This window comes from Heterodontus francisci, chromosome 46 (genome assembly GCF_036365525.1).
Source record: "Heterodontus francisci isolate sHetFra1 chromosome 46, sHetFra1.hap1, whole genome shotgun sequence".
In the NCBI taxonomy this organism is placed as follows: domain Eukaryota; kingdom Metazoa; phylum Chordata; class Chondrichthyes; order Heterodontiformes; family Heterodontidae; genus Heterodontus; species Heterodontus francisci.
This window is the reverse complement of record NC_090416.1, coordinates 17627444-17643919: the sequence shown is the minus strand read 5'-3', so window position 1 is coordinate 17643919 and position 16476 is coordinate 17627444. Positions and strand designations below refer to the sequence as shown.

The 16476-nt window shown below is 45.6% G+C and overlaps 1 protein-coding gene across 1 annotated transcript in view; it reads left to right on the top strand.

Annotated features, from left to right (window-relative positions):
- Window positions 1-4747: 4747 nt before the first annotated feature.
- Window positions 4748-16476, top strand: part of LOC137357008 (SH2 domain-containing adapter protein E-like) — a 33447-nt gene continuing 21718 nt past the window's right edge. Inside the window, exons 1-2 of the mRNA XM_068022941.1 lie at window positions 4748-6265; window positions 10487-10616. Of these exons, the coding sequence (XP_067879042.1) occupies window positions 5159-6265; window positions 10487-10616 (1237 nt within the window). The 5' untranslated portion in view covers window positions 4748-5158. The remainder of the gene's footprint in view (window positions 6266-10486; window positions 10617-16476) is intronic.

Genomic DNA, 16476 nt, shown 5'->3' with positions numbered 1-16476 from the left:
GTTCGTGTTGTGATGGAATCGGTTTGCAGGACCAGTGGGGCAATGTGTGCGAGCTGTTGTCTGAACAGATGACTTGTTGAATGCTCTGTTAGGTTCACTGACCCTGGTTTCAAAGCTTGGTTTTTTGAGACGGACCCTAACTGAAAGGGAAACAAATGAAAACTGAAACAAAGTGAAGCTGTAAGGGAAACTAAAACTTCAGGTTTCTGGGAAAACAGAAACTGGTTGGAACCAGATTAAAAGGACACATAGCCATCCAAACTTAGATCACTCAGGAGTGGAGCACCGACAAGCTGAAGAAAAGTGAAGGCTGGACCCGGGCGGGCTGCTGCAGCTGTTTCTGTTAATTAAGGTAACTGATTAACCAGACCTTGCCATATTGTGCATAGGATTGTCACTGAAGGGCTTGGATAAAGGTAATACTGGTGTTTACTTGCCATCAAGACTGTCGTGAGCAGAGCTAAGGAAGTTGTGGAGAAGTGCACCTTTTGGTGAAGACTATACCCATGGCGTTTGGGTTGAAGGGGAACTGCTGTCAGATGAGAATCGGTGGCTCTATCTTTGAAGAAAGAAGCTAGCAATCTACCTGAGGAAGGTCAGGGGCGGCAGTGGTTAGCACTGCAGCCTCACATCTCCAGCGACCCGGGTTCAATTCTGGGTACTGCCTGTGTGGACTTTGCAAGTTCTCCCTGTGTCTGTGTGGGTTTTCTCTGGGTGCTCCGGTTTCCTCCCACAAGCCAAAAGACTTGCAGGTTGGTAGGTAAATTGGCCATTATAAATTGCCCCTAGTATAGGTAGGTGGTAGGGAAATATAGGGACAGGTGGGGATGTGGTAGGAATATGGGATTAGTGTAGGATTAGCATAAATGGGTGGTTAATGGTCGGCACAGACTCGGTGGGCCGAAGGGCCTGTTTCAGTGCTGTATCTCTAAACTAAACTAAACTTTGAAGAACTTTGGGGCTGCAATTGGGGCCATATATGCTGAGTGGACTGCCCAGTAGATCTGTGAGCCCTATCTCTCTTGTACCTGATAGTTAATGTGTAATTTGTAATTGACAGTGATTTGTCTGTTAGTTCATGTTTAGTTTATGTTGATTTTGGTTTGTTAAAGTAAACGTTATAAAAATGAAATCTGGTCCATTTTTTTTCATTGGGGTTCGGTAATTCAGTTCTTTTGGTTTATTGGTCTCCACGGGGATCATAACAGGATTTGTATTATCGGAATCAAAGCCAAAAAAAAATTGGATTGGAGAAAAATTGCACCAAGTCCCATTCACCCATCACTCCTGCACTCGCTGACTAACATTGACTCCTGATCCACCAACACGTCAAATTTTAAATTTTCATCTTATGGTTTTCAGCCTTACTCCAAGACTTAAGCCCATAATCAATTTTATGATGCAATGCACACTTTCGTAGATCTCACTAAGACATTTGACACCGTCAGCAGAGCAGGGCTCTACAAGATTTTGGGAAAAATTGGCTGATAAAGTGAAACTCCTCAGTCTCCTTCCATGACAACGTGCACTGCACTGTACAGTTTGATGGCTCCACTTCCGACAGTTTTGGAGTGAAGACTGGAGTGAAACAGAGCCCCCCACTCTGTTTGGCATCTTCTTCTCCATGCTCCTGACCTTCACCTTCCCTGCAGATATGGAAGGAGTCTACTTGCACACTAGGTCAGATTACAAGCTCTACAATCTATCAAGGTTGAAAGCGAAGACAAAAACACGTTGCGTCCTGATCAGAGATGATCTGCGCTGATTTTGCTGCACTAGTCACTCACACAGAAACCCAGCTACAAAGACTCATGGACTGTCTCTCCCGTGCCTGTAACTTGTTCTCCTTGACTATAAATGTGACGAAAACCGTGGTCATGGGACAAAGTGTTGCATCTGCATCCCTGATCACATTAAATAACACCCCACTGGAAGTAGCAAATTCTGCTATCTGGGTCCACATTGACAACCTGTCCCTTGATGCAGGGCTCAATAGACTGTTACGACCAGGTGAGAAAGAGGTCTGGAGTTCCCTTTCAGCCTTTACCTGGTCTTACTGTAACAGGGTTTTAATTTTGAACACACTGTTTTTAGCTCCCCCTTGGTGAATACTTGTTCACTACTTTCCAATTATAAGGTAAAGAAACAAGCACAAACAGGCTTTCTTAGGTTTAAAGAAAAAAGGTGAAATTTTATTAAACTTAAACTCTAATTCAGTTGATGTCTACAGATACACGACCTGCCCATGCTCGCATACATACATGATACACACATGCAAATAGAGACCGAAAAGAGCAGAAGAAAATATTAAATTGGAAAGGTTTGAGGCAATATTTGAAGAGTTGTTGTTGCAGTTCTTCGAGCTCACTGTAGTGTCCTTTTGTAGTTAGATTTTGCTTTTCATTGGGGCCCAGTGTTCTTCTTCAACCCTGTTCACTGTAAGAGACTTTTCTCTCTTGAGGTTCATATGTCTTCAGTGGGTTTTAAGAGTTCCATGGGAAAGAGATGGGAGCAATCAGGAGAGGCTGTGTCAAGCCAGCCAGGAGAGGTCTTTTCATGCAGGAGCCAACAGCTTTCTGCCAGCTCCCAGTTCAAAACAGTACAATTCAGAAAAATTCATGTGACTTAACTGGTTTGACCATGTCTGTTTGTGAATTGGAGCAGGGGATAGCTCCTTTGTTCCCAAACACTGTCTGTTAATATGCAAAAATGTCTTTCCAGCCAGGGGCCTGGCAACCCCTTGTCACAGGCCTTCTTCCCAGCAACAATTTGAAATTTAATGTCCATGTGGCAAAATTAATGTGCTTTGTTCTTGGCAGGTCGGTGCCTGCATGACAACACGCATAGGGAAAACAGCTACCACCTTTGGCCAACTCACAAAACGTGCATGGGATAACACCAAGCTGACCCTTAGGACCAAGCTGAAGGTTTATAAGGCCTGTGTTCTCAGCACCTTGTTGTATGGCTGTGAAACATGGGTGACTTACAGTTACCAGAAAAGAAGCTCAATAATTTCCATCTTCACTGCTGTGCAATATGGTTATATCCTGGCAGGACAAAATCACAGATGAGGCAGTCATCTCAAAGGTAGAGCTCCCAAGCGTGTTGGCACTAATCAAACAGAGGCAGCTTTGGTGGATCGGACATGTCTGCAGTATAGAAGACGGTTGCATACCCAAGGACCTTCTGTATGGTGAGTTAGCCGGGGCCAGTTGAGCAGTGGGGGCCCAAAACTCCATTTCAAGGATGTTTGTAAGCAGGACATGAAGGCCTCAAATGTTGACTATTGCACCTGGGAGTCACTAGCTGGCGAAAGAGGGAAAAAACAACACATCCTGTGGACTGGCATGCACTACCACGACAGCAAGTGGCTACAGCAGCTTAGCAACAGTCGCCAACATCAAAAACAACAACTCACAGCATCACTTGGCAGCTTCACGTGCAGCACTTGTGGCAGAACCTGCCTCACAAGGATTGGCCTTCACAGCCATCAGCAAAGGTGCAGCAAGAGAAGACACCCCACCTAAATGGATTGTTTGCTGCGTGTCCATCATCTTTCGTACGATGCCAACCAGCCATTAAGGGAGTACTTCACTGTTGGAAGTGCGATCCTTCAGGTGAAGTGTTAAACTGATGCCCTATCTGTCCAGATGGATTAAAAGACCCAATGGCACTCTTTGCAGAAGAGAAGAGTGTTCGTCTGGTGTTCTGGCCAACAGCGACAACAATAACTTGCATTTATATAGCACCTTTAAAGTAGTAAAAAATCCCAAGGCACTTCACAGGAGCAAAATTCAGCCCTCAAATAACCAAAAAAATTCAACCTAAAAAAACAGATCAAATGATCTTTTACCTTATCGCTTTCGTTTTAGTCTTGCTATGCACAAAACAGCTGCCATGTTTGTGTACATGACCATAGTATCTGCAGTTCAAGTAATTCATTGTATGCAAAGCGCTTTGGGCATGCTGTCTGAGAGGTGTGATAAACTGCTACATAAATGTTTATTTTTTCTTAGAGTTGCCTCAATGGGGAAAAGCACTCGGGCACCGGCACTGAGCCATGTGGATCAGTTTCAGGTTCAACCCTCCGTCTGTGCTGCGTATGAAGATGTCAGCTGAATGCCTACAATTGTTCGTTACAGGTACCTTTACTCAATGAACCTTGGAGGAAATTGCAACTCTTCATTGATGTTGGCTTTGAGCGCTTCCCTGCCTTTCCCAGCTGGGACAGTTACTAGGAAGGGTACGTGTCAGTGCTCATCACAACCAGCGCTACCACTAAAATCAGATTAACTCATCATTCATCTCGCTGTTCTAAGTGGAATCGCACAGCATGTTCCCGCGCAGGATCTTGTAAGTACAAGATGTGGTGCGGAAATATTGTATAAAAGCAAGGCTTTTTAATTTTTCCTTTCTCTCATGATCTCTTTCTCTGCCTCCTGCTCGGGAACTTGCGTGTCGAGGGTGTTTTGGGGGAGGTGGGGGCCTGGGGGATATCAATCATGATTCATTGCATCACATCACTGTGTAGAACAGACTATCAGAGGAGCATTGTGATTCACAGCACAATACGAACAACTGCATTTTAAGTTAATTATGGGAGGTGACTGCAAAAAAGGGTTAGTTCACTCCTGCCTTGAATGCTCGTTCTGGGACTGATTGTGTTCCATTTAAACAGGAACGAGTACAATAGCTGTAGATGGGAAATGTGTGTTTTTTTTCAGCCGCTGTTGAATTATCAGGTGTCCATAGAAGTGGAAGTGGCTGTACTTGTCATCACTCAAGCTCACAATGGCAGGAAGGTGGAGTTTGAAGGCTAATGAGAGGAGCAAGCTGTGTAGAATAGCCCACGTCTGCAACAGGCTGAGGTCTTCAGAGGGAGGGAGGCTTTTTGACTGGAATCCCAGGAAGGCACAAAGTAGAGGAAAATGTAACTGTTGGATCGAAAGATTGTGCTGATCTCAACACCCTGGATGTTATAGTCTTTTTTGACTAACTGGTTAACATTTAGTGATGAAAAAGATTGTGCAGCACCCTGTGTTTAAGTTGTGATTTAGATTGAAGTTGGAGACCTACAGGACTGGTGTTACTGTACAGTGTCAAATCCCTAGTAACGGAACCTAAGCCTGTGGCCGTGCAAGTTGTGTTACCACCAACCATGGCAAAGTGGTTCAAGGATTTCCAGCTGAGCTTAAAGACCCGACCAAAGCCAGAGGGCACAGGAGCAATCCGGGCTGGAATGGATTGTGAGGGAGCCAACAGGAACCGGCGTGCCACCCAGGGTGAGGTGAATCCGCGGGGAACTGGGAGGGAGGTAAAAGGAGCGGCAGAGAGAGGGCACGGAGAGTCAGAGCTAGGAAAACTCGGAAAAGCGGTAAGTGTTGGGATACAGGGGAAGTCTGCTGGGACTCAAGGAAAAACTGGCAGCAGCACTCTGATACGAGGGAAAACTGAGTCAAATAAAAGTCTTATTCAAAGAAAAAATCCTACAGGACTCATAAAAAATGGACTGACAATAAAGAAGGATAATGGGAAACCATCCAAAGGATCTGGGGAGAATAGAAATAGTATCCCTGGCAAAAACAGCAAAAATTTGAATTTGGATCCCGGGAATGGCGAAGAAGCTGGAAAACCAGTCAAAAATCCATCGTTGAAACGGGGACAAAATCCCAATAAATCAGGACAAAGTTTTTCTGGGAAGCTTGGTTTGAGTCCAGGGAAAATTACTGGGAAGAGTCCAGCCAAACCTGAATTGAAACCTGATCTGAAAGCTGGGAAAACTGATGTAAAAACTGGGAAGGTGGATTTGAAAGCCGGGAAAACTGATGTAAAAAGTGGAAAAGCAGACCCGAAAGCCAGGAAGGCAGATTTAAAAAGTGGGAAGCCTGAAACAAAAACTGGAAAAACGCCTGATTTGAAAACTGGCAAAACAGACCCGAAATCTGGCAAAACAGCCAACCAAAGTCCTGGGAAAACGGGATTGAATCTTGGAAAAATAACTGGGACAAACACTGGGAAAAATGGATTGAAATCTGGGAAAACGGGACAAAGTCCAGGGAAAACAGGATTGAATCTGGGGAAACTAACTGGGACGAATCCTGGAAAAGCAGGACAAAACCCTGGGAAGCTGTCAGGATCCAGCTACATTTCGCCCAAACACAGACTGATCAAAGTGGAAAATCAAGAGAAAAATGGGAAAAACCTGATGAACAGGATTCAGAATGTGATGGAGGATGAAGAAAGTGGGAAAGCCAAACAGGACACGGTAGGGAGTTGTTTAAATCTTAGTATTACACAGTGGTTTAGCACATCATACAATGAACTACTTCGAAAATGTAGTGACATGTTACATAGAAAAATGCATTGTGCACAAACAATGCCCCACTAAAAGCATTTAGATGAATGACAATTTGTTGTATTTTTAGGTGATGCAGGTTGAGGGAGTAATAATAGTTTGGACAGCAGGAGAACACTTATCACCCTTATCATCTACCTGGACCGACAGGCAGGACCTCAATTTAATTGTTAGAGATCAAAAAAAGATAGCCTTGAATTCCTGTAGTGTTTTTCACAAACACAGGAAGTCCCAAAGCTCAATACAGCTATTGCAGTACTTTTTTGAAGTGTAGTCACTGTTCTAATGTTAGGAACACGGCAGCCAATTTGCGCACAGCAAGCTCCCAACAAACAGCAATGTGATCTGTTCTTTTTTAGTGATGTTGTTTGAGGGATCAAATATTGACCCAGGACATCAGGGAGAACTCTTCTTCCAATAGTGGTTGCGGGATCTTTTACGTCCACTTGAGAGGGAAGATGGGACCTCGGTTCAAAGTCTCATCCGAAAGACAGCACCTCCGACAATGCAGCGCTCCCTCAGTACCTCACTAAAGTGTTATATTCGATTTTTGTGCGTAAGGCTCTGGAGTGGAACTTTAACCCACAAACTTCTGACTCAGAGACAAAAGGAGAAAAGTATTTCAGATTTGTACCGCGCCAGTGATTTTATTCTGGTGAGAAACAAAGGTACGTAAACACTCATTGTGAGAGCTCCTCCGATGGCTCAGTGAGTAAATGGACTATTTGGTCTGCTGCTAAGTCAGAGAGAGCAGGAAGGGTCCAAGTCCTAGCTCAGCTAGGGTGGCACTACAATTGGCCAAAATGTCCTGACCAGCAATTCTTGATGGACAGTGTGTTAGGTAGATGGCAGGTCAGGAAAGAGCCTGGTAATGCCCTCCACAGTTGACTAGCCTCCCAACTCTCTGCCTGGACTCTCACATAAAAAAATGGACGGTTGAATGAGCTGCAGGAGAGTTGTAGAACGGTAAGCCACCAAGAATCAGCAGCAAAGGGAGGGAATGGGGAAATTAGGGACAAAATCCATTTATTGGAGTTAGTTTTGTTTATTATTACTTCCTATTCAATAAAAATAATTTACATTTATATAGCGCCTTTCACAACCTTAGGATGTCCTAAAGTGCTTCAGAGCCAACCAGTACTTTTGAAGTGTAGCCACTGTTGTAATGTAGGAAATGTGGCAGTTTTTTTGCACACAGCAAGCTCCCACAAACAGCAATGCGGTAATGACCAGATTATCAGTTTTAGAACAAAAGAACAAAGAACAGTACAGCACAGGAACAGGCCATTTGGCCCTTCAAGCCTGCGCCGATCTTGATGCCTGCCTAAACTAACACCTTCTGCACTTCCGGGGCCCATATCCCTCTATTCCCTTCCTATTCATGTATTTGTCAAGATGCCTCTTAAACGTCGCTATCGTATCTGCTTCCACCACCTCCCCTGGCAGCAAGTTCCAGGCACTCACCGGCCTCTGTGTAAAAAACTTGCCTCGCACATCCCCTCTAAACTTTGCCCCTCACACCTTAAGCCTATGTCCCCCAGTAACTGACTCTTCCACCCTGGGAAAAAGCTTCTGACTATCCACTCTGTCCATGCCGCTCATAACTTTGTAAACCTCTATCATGTCGCCCCTCCACCTCCGTCGTTCCACTGAAAACAATCATAGTTTTTCCAACCTCTCCTCATAGCTAATGCCCTCCAGACCAGGCAGCATCCTGGTAAACCTCCTCTGTACCCTCTCCAAAACCTCCATGTCCTTCTGGTAGTGTGGCGACCAGAATTGCACGCAATATTCTAAGTGTGGCCTAACTAAGGTTCTGTACAGCTGCAACTTGACTTGCCAATTTTTATACTCTATGCCCCGACCGATGAAGGCAAGCATGCCGTATGCCTTCTTGACTACCTTATCCACCTGCGTTGCCACTTTCAGTGACCTGTGGACCTGTACGTCCAGATCTCTCTGCCTGTCAATACTCCTAAGGGTTCTGCCATTTACTGTATACCTCCCACCTGCATTAGACCTTCCAAAATGCATTACCTCACATTTGTCCGGATTAAACTCCATCTGCCATTTCTCCGCCCAAGTCTCCAACCGATCTATATCCTGCTGTATCCTCTGACAATCCTCATCATTATCCGCAACTCCACCAACCTTTGTGTCGTCCGCAAACTTACTAATCAGACCAGCTACATTTTCCTCCAAATCATTTATATATACTACAAACAGCAAAGGTCCCAGCACTGATCCCTGCGGAACACCACTAGTCACATCCCTCCATTCAGAAAAACACCCATCCACTGTTACCCTCTGTCTTCTGTGACTGAGCCAGTTCTGTATCCATCTTGCCAGCTCACCTCTGATCCCATGTGACTTCACCTTTTGCACTGGTCTGCCATGCGGGACCTTGTCAAAGGCTTTACTAAAGTCCATATAGACAACATCCACCGCCCTTCTCTCATCAATCATCTTCGTCACTTCCTCAAAAAACTCAGTCAAATTAGTAAGACACGACCTCCCCTTCACAAAACCATGCTGTCTCTCACTAATACGTTCGTTTGTTTCCAAATGGGAGTAAATCCTGTCCCGATGAATCCTCTCTAATAGTTTCCCTACCACTGACGGAAGGCTCACCAGCCTATAATTTCCTGGATTATCCTTGCCACCCTTCTGAAACAAAGGAACAACATTGGCTATTCTCCAGTCCTCTGGGACCTCACCTGTAGCCAATGAGGATGCAAAGATTTCTGTTAAGGCCCCAGCAATTTCTTCCCTTGCCTCCCTCAGTATTCTAGGGTAGATCCCATCAGGCCCTGGGGACTTATTTACCTTAATGTTTTGCAAGACACCCAACACCTCCTCCTTTTTGATAATGAGATGACTGAGACTATTTGCACTCCCTTCCCTAGGCTCATCATCCACCAAGTCCTTCTCCTTGGTGAATACTGACGCAAAGTATTCATTTAGCACCTCACCCATTTCCTCTGGCTCCACGCATAGATTCCCATCTCTGTCCTCGAGTGGGCCAACCCTTTCCCTGGTTATCCTCTTGCTCTTTATATATGTATAAAAAGCTATGGGATTCTCCTTAATCCTGTTTGCCAATGACTTTTCATGACCCCTTTTAGCCCTCCTAACTCCTTACTTAAGTTCCTTCCTACTGTCTTCATATTCCTCAAGTGCTTCATCTGTTCCTAGCCTTCCAGCCCTTACAAATGCTTCCTTTTTCCTTTTGTCTAGGCTCACAATGGTGTTGGTGGGGCCACAAATATTGGCCAGGACACCAGGGAGAAATCCCCTGCTCTTTGTTGAAATTGTACCATGGGATCTGAGATGGCAGATGGGGACTCCAAAAAAAACAGCACCTCCGACATTGCAGCACCCACTCAGAGGGTGAGCCTGGATTATGGGCTCAAGTCCCTGGAGTGGATCTTGAACCCATGACCTTCTGGTTTAGTGCTGAGAGTGCTACTCACTGAGCCATAGTGGCACTTTGTTGATATTGTGCAACATTTGGTTTTGTGTGCTGGCTTTATCATTGAGAATGGAACAATTATGTTCGGTTTTATAATTGCTGGTTTAATAAAACCACCAGGTGTATGGATGTTCAGGGGAGATTCACGTTCGCACATGTGCAGGCTCACTTGTTGCAAGCATGTATGCTCTGCAGTCCTTTAGATCTGGATTGGGAAAAAGATGGCCAATGCCACTGTATTGTGCACAAGCTTCCTAACAATGATTTCCCCTCACTTCCTGGTCTCTATCCTTGATTCTCCATGATAGTTTTTTGGAAAGACCATAAGCCCACCGCATGGGAGTCACAGACATGCAGTTCTGTCCTAATACACTGCAGGTGTGCTAAACTTATATTTTATTCCACTTATAATGATTTAATTTAACAGAAGTTTGAGGTTATATTTTCCACATTTGTTCTTCCAAGGTACTTAGAGTACTTATAGGCTACTCTTAAAACCTGCAGCAGTGAGGAGCAGATGTAAAATCCTGCACAGGGAGACAAAAAGAGAGGAAACATAAGGAATAAAAATGAATTCCATCCCACAGGAAAACTAGTATGTTAGTGCAGTCAGGTTTTTCCACTCTGAATAAATCTTGACAGAACTCTTCTCCTTACAGGTCATCATTGTGGAGGATTATGCAGATCCCTACGATGCCAAGAAACGAGAGACCGGACAGAATGATGCAGAGCGGGTGGGGGAGAACGATGGCTACATGGAGCCATATGATGCACAACAGATGATTACAGGTAGGGTGACTAAGCTGTAGGGCATTTCGGCTCAGCTCAGCTAAGCCAGGATCTGGCTTGTTTGGAGAAACTGCATGGCAGCTGGCACAGTATGCTGGAGATTCAGTACGCATACTGGTCAGGGTGTTCTTGAAGGGGTAGCTGAAAGCCTGCTCCAAGGGCTTCAAGAACACCCCTTCAAGAACACCCTGATGTAGATCCACCTGTCCTGCATCCAGGCTCGCAAGCTGGACATGCTGGCCATGTGTGTGTATTAGTCCCCATCTATGTAGCGGAGTCTGGTCTCCAATCGTCTCAGCCATCCCTGCCATTGGGCAAAGACTTTGCTTCGCTCAGACCGTGCAGTAGTCAGTGTGCAACGGCCACCACACATTAAAAGAACCCACGCACAGGCATCTTCCACCCCCTCAAAATAAATTTCGGGACCTGGAATATCAGGATTGGACTATTAGGTCACCTAAGGACCCACAACCCTGGAGTGGAAGAAAGTCATCCTTGTTCCCGAGGGACTGCCTAAGAAGAAGCATACTGGTATAAAAGAGGTACTCTGCACCATCCATGACGAAGAGAATTGATAAAGGAACTCGTTATAGGCTGACAACGGAGGTGTATAAAGGCAGCCCAGCATGAATTCTTCCTCCAATTAGCTTTCCTCGCTTTCTGTGATGAAACACCAGACTTTTACTTCATATTGTACCTTACCCCATTCTCCTCCACACATAAAATGGCAGTGACCAGGATCTCTGTATTGGGAGAATTCTGTCCTTTAGCATCGTGTAATTGTGTTTAAAGGGAAGCTAGATAAGCACATGAGGGAGAATGGAATGGAAGGATATGTTAATGGGGTTAGGTGGAGGAGGTGGGTGGTGCGTAAACACCAGTATGAACTTGTTGGGCTGAATAGCCTGTTTCCGTGCTGTAGATACTTTGTGATTGTAATAATTTGTAATTGTGTACACTTTAGCTTGCTCCTCGCTGAAGGTAGAAACATCTCATTGCCAATTCTGAACTTACAGTTGACTCCTGCCAGGACCTATTAGAGGATCGCATTGTAGTATCCAAGTTATTTACTGGAATGTATTTTTCATTCCAAGGGCAGATTGCAGTCATGAATTCAACTGCAGTGAGATTCCACATGACTTTGGTACTGAAAGGGCATTTACTTTGTTTTTTTTGAGTATATACATTCTTTGAGTCACAGTTTACTCTCCTCCTCTCCTGAAGGCGCTGACTCCTTTTTGAGGTGAGGAATCAATAGGATCTCTTTGCAGCAGTGCTCCAGTACCTCAACCATTTTTTTTATCATTCATGAGATGTGAGCATCGCTGGCAAGGCCTGCATTTATTGGCCATTCCCAATTTCCCTTGAGTAGATGGAGGTGAGTCGCCTACAGTAAACCTGGACAGTCAGCATCAGTTAGTTAATAAAAACAATAAATGCTGGAAATACTCAGCAGGTCTGGCAGCATCTGTGGAGAGAGAGGCAGAGTTAACGGTTCAGGTCAGTGACCCTTCATCATTAAGTTATTTGACTGTGGAGAACATCATAGCTATGCAAGAGAGTTGGAGTACAAGAGTAAGGAAGTCTTTCTACAATTGTACGGGACTTTGGTGAGACCACACCTCGAGTATTGTGCAAAGTTTTGTCTCCATATCCAAGGAAGGATATACTTCCTTAGAGGGGTGTAATAAAATTTCACTTCATTGATTCCTGGGATGAGTGAGTTATTCTGTGAGGTGAGATTGAGTAGAATGGGCCTATACTCAGTGGAGTTCAGAAGAATGAGATGTGATCTCATTGAAACATGTAAGATTCTGAGAGAGATTGACAGGATAGATGCTGAGAGACTGCTTCCTGTGGCGGGAGAGTCTAGAACAAGGGGACATAGAGCCCGATTTTAATTGTCTTCATGAATGGGTTTTGAGTGAGTTAATAACAAGTCATTTGGGGGAATTTTATGCTCCCCACCATGGTGGGTTTGGAGGGGGGGAGAGCATATAATCGGGTGGGATGGTGGCAGGAGGGAGCCCACTACCTTCCAGCCTCTGCCAAAATGAAGTCCAGGACAGGAAGGCCTGCAAACGGTCTTCCCACCCCGCTGCCAATTGGGCAATTAAGTGCCTTTTAATGAGGCCTTGTGGCCGCATGGGAAGCACGGCAGGAAAAACCGTGAAGGCTGCTTTTCGGCTCCAGCAGGGGGTGGGGCAGGGGGTGGGTGGGTCTCTCATTAAAAGGCACTTAGTGCCTGAACGAGGGACCCAGCATCAGGAAGGCGAGGGTCCACTGAGAGCCATTCCACTGCCCTTGCTGACATCTTTATGTGCCCGTCCCTCATGACCCTACCCCACGAGACCGCTGCCGCCCTGACCTACCTGTGGCCTGGGTCCAGTGCCACCTCTTGGCCTTGAGTGGGAGCTCCACCGGCAGCAGCCACCGCCTCCACGGTGGCACTGCTCAATTACAGAGCTACCTTTGTGTGCAGCTGCATCAAGCTGTGCGTAGATCCCCAGTACGCAAACTCCAAGTGTCACTACTTGCTGAGGTTCTATCTGTCCCCAGTGTTGCGAAGGATGGGCCTGGTCACATTGCCGTGGAATTCTCCATCCAGTTGGACCGTGCCATACCACCTATCCTTCGTGGAAAAGTTTCTGCAGAAAAACACCTTTGACCACCAATCCATCAGGCAGTGGTGTACACGGAATGTCCTCAAGGCCCTACGGGGAAAGGAGATGGTGGATCCAGTCGGATGGTTCCCCGAGCAGACTGCCAAAGTCCTTTGGCAGAATGCCTCATCACCAGATCTTTCAAACAAGCACCAAGATGTGCTGGTGGTGAGAAGAGCCCTCCCCGTCAGATCCTTCTTGCACGCCCAGAGTCTCTCACCCTCCGCACAATGCCCTCGAGGTGGCTGTGGTGGGGAAGAGACAGTTGCCCACCTCCTTCTGGAATGTGTTTTTGCAAAGCAGGTGTGGAAAGAGATGCAGTGATTTTTGTCGAGGTTCATCCCAAGCAGCTCTGTAACACAGGAGTCTGTGCTCTACGGGCTGTTCCCAGGGGCGCACACCAAGATAAACATCAACTGCTGCTGGAGGACCATCAATTCGGTGAAAGACACCCTTTGGTCTGCCTGAAACTTTCTGGTCTTCCAGCGCAAAGAGTTGTCCATGACCGAGTGTTGCAGACTGGCACATTCCAAGGTCCAGGACTACATGCTGAGGGACGCACTAAAGCTTGGGGCAGCCGCGGCAAAGGCTCAATGGGGAAAGACCACTGTGTAAGGTACCCCCACCAAGCTGAACTGAGGGGTTGGTTCCATGGAAAACCCCTCGGGCTGTACCCAGAAAATATTTGTTTGCTGCAAAAAGTACATGGCAGGTAAAATGAAATAGAAAGGTTGTGAGGCAACTCACTCCTATATTGAAGGAAACTGATCTCCTTTGCACTCTTTGTATTGTTGACTTGGTGCTGTTTTGAACTGTTTTGTAATGTATTTTTTACAGTTTTTTACGAATAAAGTATATTTTGGAAATAAAAAAAAATTACAGAGCTACCGGCCTCTTAACTATCCAGTTAAGTGGCTAATTGGCGCTTTATTCGGCGGGCCTCCCAGAGAAGAGGCAGCACGGGGTCCTCAGCGTCACTTTTGCCAGACGTCGAGACCCCTGCCGCCTGGATAAAATCCCAGCCTCTGTCTCAGAAGAAGGGGACGGCCATTTCGAACTGAGAGGACAAGAAATTTCTTCACTCAGAGGGTTGTTAATCTTTGGAATTCTCTACCCCAGAGAGCTGTGGATGCTCAAGTATATTCAAGACTGAGATCGATAGATTTTTGGACACTAAGAGAATCAAGGGTTATGGTAATCAAGCAGGAAAGTGGAATTGAGGTCAAGGATCAGACATGATCTTTTTTAATGGCGGAGTAGGCCCAAGGGGTCGTATGGCCTCTTCCTTCTCCTATTTCTTATGTTCTATGAGCCTGATCCTACCCTTATCTGATGTCCATGCTGTTTCAGTCTCCAGCAGAGGTTACTGATTAGCAATCAGGAGCAGGAACTCTGGCTGGGTTCTTTTTCCTACTCCCTTATCCAGTCCAGCTGAAACGAATACTGGGAATCCAAGTACTACGCTGGCTAAAATCAGCTGAGTCAGTACAGACCAGGAATCAAACTGGGACCATCCTAGGCTGTGCCACATAACACAGTGTAATTACCCACTGAGCCGTCATGGTATTTTCCCTGTCAGGCCACTACCAGTTCTTCTGTTGATTAGCTACTGGATGGCATACAAGAGAGACTATGGAAGAAAGCCTGCAGACACTCACTTGTGAGACGCGCATGTGATGTATTGAAGGATTGCTGGGTGCCCATGAAAACAGTACCCCAACAAGAGCCAGCAGTCTGAGGAGAAGAGAGAAGACAAACAGTGAGAATTCGAAACCAAAAAGGATTCTAATTTCTCCATCCCAGAACCTCCACCTACAATGAATCCAAAGGCTTTTAAAATCTAAGTGTCTCTACCTAATCCCTCTATCTTGATTTGTCTCATCTTTTTTTACACTCCTGGCGTATCCTATAATGTGAGCTGTGACCCTTCATTTCTCAATTCGAAAAGAGGACAATTCTCCTTAAAGCATCTAGGATGAGCAGAGCCTAATTTGCACCATAATTCTCTAACTAGGGGAGAAGAGGGAGGTTACTGTGTTGATGAGACAAAGCACAGAAAGCTGGCATTGGTACAAGCCTTTAAACATTCCCTTCCTTGCAGCCCAGTTCCTGTGACCGGGTCAGGGGTGGTTCTCAGAAAGTGACGCCTTGCTGGCGGAAGACGGCGAGTTTTTTCCTGCCCTCATGTGAGAGGGAGATAAGGGTTGCCAGAAGAGGGGGAAATGACAAGGTCAGTACTGACCTTTGAGGGTGTGACCTCTGAACCTGGCTGTAGTGAGTCAGATGCTTGACGGAAGCTGATTTACTCTACACTGTCGACAATAGTCAAGCATCTCTTTAAACATTCCCCCTCCCTCTCCCCACCCCCACCCCCGCACCCTCCACATTCTGCCTGAAGGGAATTGCATTCATATCTGTTGCCACATTCTCAAAAATATAAAGAGGGATTCTTAAACACTTACTGGTGTTTCTCATCCTCTTTATTCCGATGTTGAACATCTCAAACTGCTTGCTGGAGACAGATTTGGATCAACTAATTTGTGTTAAGTGAAATAAATTTTCTTACTGATTTTTTTTTAAAGAGATCTCTGCTTCTCTCCAGGACACCTTTGAGCTTCTCAGCTTTTCTCAGTTGGTGGCGTTTTAGACTCTGAGTCAGAGGGTTATGGCTTTGAGTCCCACTCCAGGAACTGAGTTTGCTATCTAGGCTATCGCTCCATTGGAGGGCAATACCAAAGGAGCACTGTATTTTACAAATGTTGGCCTTTGGGTGAAACATTAAGCCAAGGTTGCTTCTGCCTATTCTTCCGGTTCACTTGGTTGTTACAGATCCCATTGCGCCCTATGATGAGCAGCAGCTTCCCTGGTGACCTGGCCAACATACCCTCCCTCAGCCAAAACAAAAAACAATCATTTGTCTCATTACTTCTGGGACTTTGCAATTTCCAAAATGGCTGCTGAACTTAGCCTGTAGACTCTTCCAGAACGGAAGGAGGCCATTTGGCCCATTGTGACAATACTCAATGCTCTTTGAAAGAGTTATCCAATTAGTCGTGCTCCCCTTGCTCATTCCCCATAAACTACAAAACAGTTCTTGCATTTCAAAGTCATTCATTGTATGTGAAGCAGTTTGAGCTGTTTCTGAACAATGTGGTATGGTACTACAAAATTTGTCAGCCTTCTTTTTTAAACCTGCA